This window comes from Opisthocomus hoazin, unplaced genomic scaffold, assembly GCF_030867145.1.
Source record: "Opisthocomus hoazin isolate bOpiHoa1 unplaced genomic scaffold, bOpiHoa1.hap1 HAP1_SCAFFOLD_154, whole genome shotgun sequence".
Taxonomy (NCBI): domain Eukaryota; kingdom Metazoa; phylum Chordata; class Aves; order Opisthocomiformes; family Opisthocomidae; genus Opisthocomus; species Opisthocomus hoazin.
The window spans coordinates 34,130-42,080 of NW_027448979.1; the positions used below are offsets into that span (position 1 = coordinate 34,130).

General features: G+C 69.5%; 1 protein-coding gene and 1 pseudogene across 1 annotated transcript; both read left to right on the forward strand.

Annotated features, from left to right (window-relative positions):
- Positions 1 to 896, forward strand: part of LOC142359974 (transcription factor p65-like) — a 1,217-nt pseudogene extending 321 nt beyond the window's left edge.
- Positions 897 to 1,820: 924 nt separating this feature from the next.
- DRAP1 (DR1 associated protein 1) lies at positions 1,821 to 6,657 on the forward strand. The gene is given in 11 exon segments (XM_075412296.1): positions 1,821 to 1,921; positions 1,991 to 2,252; positions 3,216 to 3,288; positions 3,916 to 4,009; positions 4,666 to 4,785; positions 5,468 to 5,519; positions 5,521 to 5,562; positions 5,953 to 6,027; positions 6,281 to 6,347; positions 6,349 to 6,374; positions 6,377 to 6,657. Coding segments are annotated over 11 exon segments (948 nt in total). The 3' UTR covers positions 6,413 to 6,657.
- The last annotated feature ends 1,294 nt before the right edge of the window (positions 6,658 to 7,951 follow it).

The following is a 7,951-nucleotide window of genomic DNA, read 5'->3' on the forward strand; positions in this document are numbered from 1 at the left end:
TCAATTTGGGGGGTGGCCTTAAATTGGGGGGGGCAATGGGGTGGGGGGCAAATGGGGGGATGAAGTGGGGGGAAATTGGGGGGGGAAAAGGGGGGAAATTTGGGGGTGGGGCAATTTTTGGGGGGGTTGGGGGCAATTTTGGGGGTTCAGAGCAATTTGGGGGGTTGGGGCAATCTGGGGGGGGGCAAATAGGGGGGTCGAACCCCTCCTTGACCCCTCCCCCCCTCTCCCAGCCCCCCCCCTTCAGTTTCGGGGCTCCGGGGGGGCTTTTGGGGGCCCCCCCCGCCCCCCCGAACCGGAGCCCCTGGCCGAGGCTCTGCTGCAGCTGCAGTTCGAGGAGGGGCCCTCCCCCGCGGGTGGAGGGGGCGCGGGGGGGGGGGGGCGGGGGGCTGCCCCCCCCCTCTGGATTTCGGGGCACTTTTGGGGGACCCCCCGTTCCCCCCCCTCGACACCATCAACGCCGCCGAGGTCCAGCGCTTGCTGGGGCCCCCCGAGCCCCCCCCGGTTTTCGGGGAGCCCCCCCCCGACTTTGGGGGGTGGGGGGGGGTGGGGGGCCCTGCGGATTTCGGGGGGGGCCCCCCCATGCTGATGTCGTACCCCGAAGCCATCGCTCGGCTGGTGCAGAGCCAGCCCCTGGGGGGGGGGTGAACTGGGGGGGGGGGCTCCCCAGTTAGGGGGGGTCCTCCCAGTTAGGGGGGTCCTCCCAGTTATCCCAGTTAGGGGGGGGACCCCAGTTGGGGGGGGAACCCGATTTGGGGGGGGTGGGGCCCCCCCCCCGAGGACTCGCTGCCTTCCCTGGGGGACCTGGACTTCAGCGCCTTCCTCAGCCAGTTCCCCTCCTCCTAACTGGGAGGTACTGGGAGGCTTCTCGGGGGGGGGGCTACTGGGAGTTACTGGGAGGCTTTTAGGGGGCATTGGGGGGTTACTGGAGTTACTGGAGGCTTTTAGGGGGCACTGGGGGGCTACTGGGAGGCTTTTAGGGGGTGCTGGGGGGGTGCGGGTTATTGAAGAGCTTCTAGGGGTTACTGGGAGGCTACTGGGAGGATTTCAGGGGGTGCTGGAGGGCTACTGGGAGTTACTGGGAGGCTTTTAGGGGGCACTGGGAGTGTTGCAGGTTATTGAAGGGCTTCTAGGGGTTACTGGGAGGCTACTGGGAGTAACTGGGAGACTTTTAGGGAGCTCCTGGAAGGCTTTTAGGGGGCACTGGGGGCTACTGGGAGGTACGGGGAGGTTTCTAGGGGTTACTGGGAGGCTTTTAGGGGGCACTGGGGGCTACTGGGAGGCACGGGGAGGTTTCTAGGGGTTACTGGGAGGCTTTTAGGAGGCACTGGGGGCTACTGGGAGGCTTTAAAGGGAGCTGGGGTGCTACTGGGAGACTTTTAGGGACTACTGGGAGGTACTGGAGGCTGCTGGAGACTTCTAGGGAAAATTGGGGGCCTGCTGGAAGCTCCAGGGGTCACTGGGAATGACTGGAGGCTACTGGGAATCACTGGGAGGCTTCTAAGGGAGTTGAGGGGCTACTGGGAGGGTTCTGGGGGTTACTGGGAGCAACTGGGGCTGCTGCTGGGAGTCACTGGGAGGCCACTGAGTGGCTCCTGGGGGTCCTAAGGGGGACTGGGGGTTACTGGGAGCTACTGGGAGTGTCCTGAGGGACCAGTGGGAGCTACTGGGCATGACTGGGACGCAACTGGGAGCTACTGGGGACCATGGGACTGCAACTGGGAGGATACTGGGGCGGGTCACTAGGAGTCCCCGAGGGTCCCGCCCCCCCCAATTGGCTATTGCCCCCTTAACCCCGTCCCTCCGCGGCCCCGCAGCCAATGGGAGCTCGGCCTCCCCCCGCGCGCGCCAGCATTAACCCCGCCCCCCGGAACCGAAGTGCCTTTGCGGGGAGGGACGGGAAGCCCCGCCCCAATAAACGGTAATAGGCCAAGCTGCGGTTTGATTGACGGGGCGCGGCCAAATCAGGGGAGGAGGGGTCTGGGGGTAGGAGGAGGCGTGGTTTGGGGGCGTGGGGAGGCGTGGCCCGCCAGGGGGCGGCACCCCCGCGGGCGGGGCGGCTGCCGGAAGAGGCGTGGCTTCGTCCCGGAAGGGGCGGGGCGGCGCAGCTAGGCCGCGGCCGAGCACAGCGGGCCCGGAGCCGGGGACCGGAGGCGGCGGAGGGAGCGGGGCCGGGGCCCCAGCGGGGTCCGCCGGGGCCGGGCCGCGGCGATGCCGAGCAAGAAGAGAAATACAACGCGCGCTTCCCGCCGGTCAGCGGGGCGGGATCGGCGTCACCATGGCAACGGGGAGGGGAGGGGGCGTTCCCCGGGGTGCTCGGGAGGGGCGGGGCCCTCCGGGGGGCGGGGATTTATGCTCCTTTCCGAGCTCAGGTGAGGGAGCAGAGCGGGGGGGGTGTGGCTTCGGGGGCGGGGCCTGTCTGGGAGGCGTGGCTGCGGGGAGTGGGGCGGGGTCTGTGCGCAGGGGGCGGGGCCTCACGCACCTGTTTCCGGGGTCAGGTGAGGGGGCAGAGCTGGAGGCGTGGCTGCGGGAATGGGGGCGTGGCCTGTGCGCAGGGGGCGGGGCCTCACGCGCCTGTCTCCGGGGTCAGGTGATGGGGCGGAGCTGGGGGGTGTGGCTTCGGGGTGGGCGGAGCCTGATGAGGCCTGCGGGGGGGTCTGGAGAGGGCATGGCCACGGACAGGGGAGCAGGACCTCACGCTCCTTTCTGGACTCAGGTGAGGGGGTGGAGCTGGGGGTGTGGCTTCGGGAGGGGGCGTGACCGCAGGCAGGGCGGGGCCTCACGCAATTTTTTCTGGGCTGAGGTGAGGGGGCGGAGCTGCGGGGATGGCTTCAGGGGTGGGTGTGGCCTGTGCCTTCGGTGGGCGGGGTCTGTGGTGTGGGCGTGGCCTGTGTGCAGGAGGTGGGGCTTTTTCTCCAGGTGCGGGGGGAGCTGGGGGTGTGGTCTGGCGCAAGGGGGCGGGGCTTGCAGGGTGCGGTCTTGGGCGGGGCTTGAGGGGCCTAGTCTTGGGTGGGGCGGGGCTTGTTGCGGTGGCGGGGCTTATTCCAGGCCTGGGGTGTATTCTGACTCAAGCCCAGTGAAGGGATGGTGCTGGGAGGGGGTGTGGCCTCGCGTTGGGGGTGGAGCTCGTGCTGTGGGCGGGGCCCACATCGGGGTGGGGCCCAGGTGGGGGGGGCGGGGCCGTGCCTCAGTTTCCCCGCTCCCCCTTCGCCCAGGCACGGATCAAGAAGATCATGCAGACAGACGAGGAGATCGGGAAGGTGGCGGCTGCCGTCCCCGTCATCATCTGTATCCTCCCCCGCCGCGCCCACCCATGGGTGCCCCCCGGGGTCACCCCCCACCCCCGGACACCTGGGTCCCCCCCACCCGTGGGTGCCTGAGTCCCCCCCGGGGTCCCCCCCCCATCCTGGACGCCTGGGTCCCTCCCAGGGGCCCCCCACCCATGGGTGCCTGGGTTCCCCCCCCCATCCCGGAGACCTGGGTGCCCCACCTATGGGTGCCCCCAAGGGTCCCCCCCACCCATGGGTGCCTCAGTCCTCCCTGGGTCCCCCCCAGGGTCCCACCCATCCCAGACGCCTGGGTCCCCCCACCCCATGGGTGCCTGGGTCCCCCCCAAGGTCCCCCCCATCCCAGACACCTGGGTGCTGCCCCCCATCTATGGGTATCTGAGTCTCCCTGGGGTCCCCCCCCCACCTATGGGGTGCCCCCCCCAGGGTTCCCCCCTCATCCCCAGGTGCCTGGGTCCCCCCCACCCATGGGTGCCTGAGTCCCCCCAGCCCTGGACGCCCGGGTCCCTCCTGGTTCCCCCTGGCCGTGGGGGGGCCCTGGGTACCCCGGGGTATTTTTGGGGGGGGTGGGGGGGGGTGTCGGGGTGGGGGGGGCACCCATGGCGGCGGGGGGTCCTTAGCGGCGCAGCGCGGGCGCTGGAGCTCTTCCTCGAGTCGCTGCTGCGCAAGGCGTGTCACGTCACCCAGTCCCGCAACGCCAAGACCATGACCACCTCCCACCTGTGAGGACCCCCCCCGGGACCCCCCCCAGACCCCGCGGACCCCCCACGACCCCCCCCAGACCCCTGGGAACCGCCCCAGACCCTCCAAAGCCCTGGGACCTCTCGGGGGGGGTGTGGGCAGGGACCCCCCAGACCTGGGTCCCCTTTTGGGGGGGGGGTGAGGGTCCCCTAGGACGCCTGCAGACCCCTGGGACCCCCCCCGGACCCCCCAGACCCCCCAGGACCGCCCCAGACCACAGGGATCCCCCCCCAGACTCCCCCCTGAAGCCCTGAGGACCCCCTGTGGGGAGGGAGTGGGGGGTCCCCCAGACCGCTGGGTCACCCTGGAGCACTGGGACCTGGTGAGGGGGGTGGTCCCGGACCCCTGGGACCCCTGGGACCCCTGGGGGTGGGAGGGTCGGGTCCCCCAGACCCCTGGGTCCCCATTTTGGGAGGGTCAGGGGTCCCCCAACCCTCCCTTTTGCACCACAACACCCCCCCACACTTTTTGCAGCCCCTGCCTCAGTTTCCCCTTCCCAAAACCTGAGGGACGGGATTGGGGCAGTGGGTGGAGTTGGGTGGGTGGTGGCGCTTGGGTAGGTGGGGCCCTGGGGGTGTGGCCCTGGGGGGCGTGTCCCTCTGAGGCCCCCGCCCCCCCCCCCCCCCCCCGCAGGAAGCAGTTGCATCGAGCTGGAGCAGCAGTTCGACTTCCTGAAGGACCTGGTGGCTGCCGTCCCCGACATGCAGGGCGAGGGCGACGAGCCCCACGGCGAGGGCGAGCGGGGGGGGCCCCGAAGGTGGGGTACCCCCCCCAAAATCTTGGGGTCCCCCCAAACGCCTGAGTCCCCCCCACAAACGCCTGGGTCCCCCCCAAATCCTAGGGTCCCCCCCCAAATGCCTGGGCCCCCCCTTAGAGGCATGGGTTCCCCCTAAATCCTGGGTGCCCCCCCAAATCTTGGGGTCCCCCCCAGATATTTGGGTCCCTCCCTGCACATTTGGGTCCCCCCCAAATCCTGGGTCACCCCCACAAATGTTGGCGTCCCCTTCCGGATATCTGGATTCCTCATGAATACTGGGGTCCCCCCCACGAATTTTGGGTCCCCCCCCAGATGCTGGGGTCCCCCCCGGACGCCTGGGCCCCCCCAACACCCACATGGGTGCCCCAGTGATATGGGGGAGGGGGGGATGCCGCGGACGCCTGGGTCCCCTGGGAAGGGGGGGGGGGGGCGGTTCGGGGGGTCCAGTTGGATGCCTGGGACCCCCCACGAATGCCGGGGTCCCCCCCAAATGCCAGGGCCCCCCCCCAAATGACGGGGACCCCCCCCCCCAACACCCAGGGTGCTGATGGGGGGCTGGGGGGGGGATGCTTAGGTCTCCTGGGAAGGGGATTCGGGGGGGGGGGGATTTTGGGGTTCGAGGGGGGCCCCCCAGACCCCCGGGTCCCTGACGGGGGGGGTTTGGGGGGGGGCTCTGTTGCAGGGGTCGTCGCCCGGGAGCGCGGGGCGGAAAGAACGGGGGGCCCGGAGCGAAGGGGGAAGGACCCCAAACAGTCGGGGACGGACTCGGAGCAGGAGGTGGGGGGGGGGGGAGGGCTCGGGGGGGGTCCCTGGCGGGTTTGGGGGGTCCCTGAGGCTTTTTGGGGGGGTCCCTGGTGGTTTTGGGGGGGTTCCCATTTGGGGGGGGGCATCCGGACATCTGGGTCCCTTCTGGGGGGGGTGAGGGGGGTCCCTTGGGGGGGGGGGGGGGGGGCACGGCAACTGGACACCTGGGTCCTCTCTGGGGGGGGTGAGAGAGGGGTCCCTTGAGGGGGGGGGGGGGGTGAGGAAGGTCCCTGGGGGTGGGTCCTTGACGGCGGGGGGGGGGGGCCCTGGGGGGGTTTTGGTGGGGGGGTCCCTGGCCCCCTGGGTCCCCTGGCTGTCACCCGTGTCCCCCCCCCTTATCGCCCCCCCCCCCCCCCCCGCCAGGAGGACTCTGAAGACAGTGACAGTGACGGGGAGGAGGAGCCCCCCCCCGCCCGCCCCCCCCCTGAACTTCACCAGGTACCGCCCTGAGGGCCTTGGGGGGGGGGGGGGGCACCCGGACACCTGGGTCCCGGGGTGGGGGGGGGGTGTCCCTTGGGAGGGGGTGAAGTAGGGGCCCCCGTGGATGCCGGGGGTCCCATGGGGGGGGGGTCCCGATGGGGGGGGGAAGCAGGGACCCCCCCCTAGACTCCTTGGTCCCTGGGGGGGTTTCCTTGGGGGAGGGGGTGTGAAGTGGGACCCCCCCCCCCCCTCAACCTCCCCTCTCCCGCAGCCCCGGGGTCCCCTTCGCGCCGCTGGGCCCCCCCGCCCCCCTGGGGGGGCTCCCGGGGGGGGCTCCCCCCAGCCCCCCGGCCCCCCCTGCGCCCCGGAGGAGGAGGAGGAGGATGAAGACTACGACTCCTAGCACCCCCCCAAAAACCCGCGGGTGGGGGGGGGGGAATATTTGCCCGTTTTCCCAGGATTTCACCCCATTCTGGGGCCAGGCACCCCCTCCCAGTTTGGCCCAGTTGGGGGCTGGGGGGGGGGGGGTACTGGCAGCCCCCCTCCCCACGATGGGTTGAGGGCACTGCTGTGATGAGCGGGGCCCGTTCTGGGGGGGCCCTGGGTCCCTTTTTGGCGGGGGGGGGGGGCTGGACCCTGGGTCCCCATGGGGGGGGGGGGGGGGGGGGGGCTCGGTTTTTGGGGCCGTTTGGTGGCTTTTAAGGAGGTCGGGGGGGGTTTTGTATCGGCTCAATAAAGTTGCCATTTCCGTACGCTTGGGTGCCCCCCCCCGCCCTACACCCATGGGTGCCCCCCCACCCCTGGGTGCCCCCCCCCCCCCCCCCCGCACCCCTGGGACCCCCACGATCGCCTGGGTCCCCCCCACACCCCCATGGGTGTTCCCCCCCCGCACCCCTGAGTGCACCCCTCCCCCCAACACCCATGGGTGTCCTCCCCATCCCCCCCCGAAGTCCCCCTGCACCCCTGGGTTCCCCCCCCAGTGCCTGGGTCCCCGGTTCTCCTCCGGGCCGCCAGAGGGCAGCAGAGCCCTCCGTAGGGACCCAGATGGGGTCTGCAGGCTCCTATGGGGGGGGTCACGGGGGGGGGGTTAAAGGTGCCTATAGAAGGGGAGTACAGGGATCTATAGGGGTTCATAAGGGAGTCTATAGGGGGTTACAGGGACCTATAGGAGGTCATAAGGGGGTTTATAGGGGTCTATAGGTTACAGGGACCTATAGGGGCTCATAAGGGGGTTTATAGGGGTCTATAGGGGGCTACAGGGACCTATAGAAGCCCATAAGGGGGTTACAGTTACCTACAGGAGTCCATAAGGGAATCTATAGGATCTATAGGGAGTTACGGGGACCTATAGGAGTCCATAAGGGGGTTTATAGGGCTGGAGAGGACCACAAGCTTCTATAGGGTCCCTATAGGGGGAGGCTGTATGGGTTTGTAAAGCTCTATGAGGAATCCATAGGAGCCAGCGAGAGGCTGTCGGGGTTTACGGGGTGCCTATAGGAATCTATAGGTGCCTATGAGGGATGTACGGAGGCCCGCGGGCAGCTTGGAGGGTTGGGGGGGGTTACAGGCGGTCTATAGGGTCTTATAGGAGGTTTGGGGGGGACTAAGACAGTCTTTATCTACCTGTAGGGGGCCCTGCAGGGCTCTATAAGGACCCTGGGGGGCCTATAGGGGCCCTGGGGGCATCTATAGGGGCCCTAGAGGGGGCTATAGGGCACCTGGGGGCATCTGGGCATCTATAGGGGCCCTGGGAGGGGCTATAGGGGACCTGGGGGGGGTCTACGGGGCCCGGGGGGCATCTGTAGGGATCCTGGGGGGGTCTAATAGGGGACCTGAGGGCATCTGTAGTGGCCCTGGGGGGGTCTATGGGGCACTGGGGAGGGGTCTATAGGGGCCCTGGGGAGGGGTCTATAGGGGCCCTATAGGCACCCAGGGGTTACCT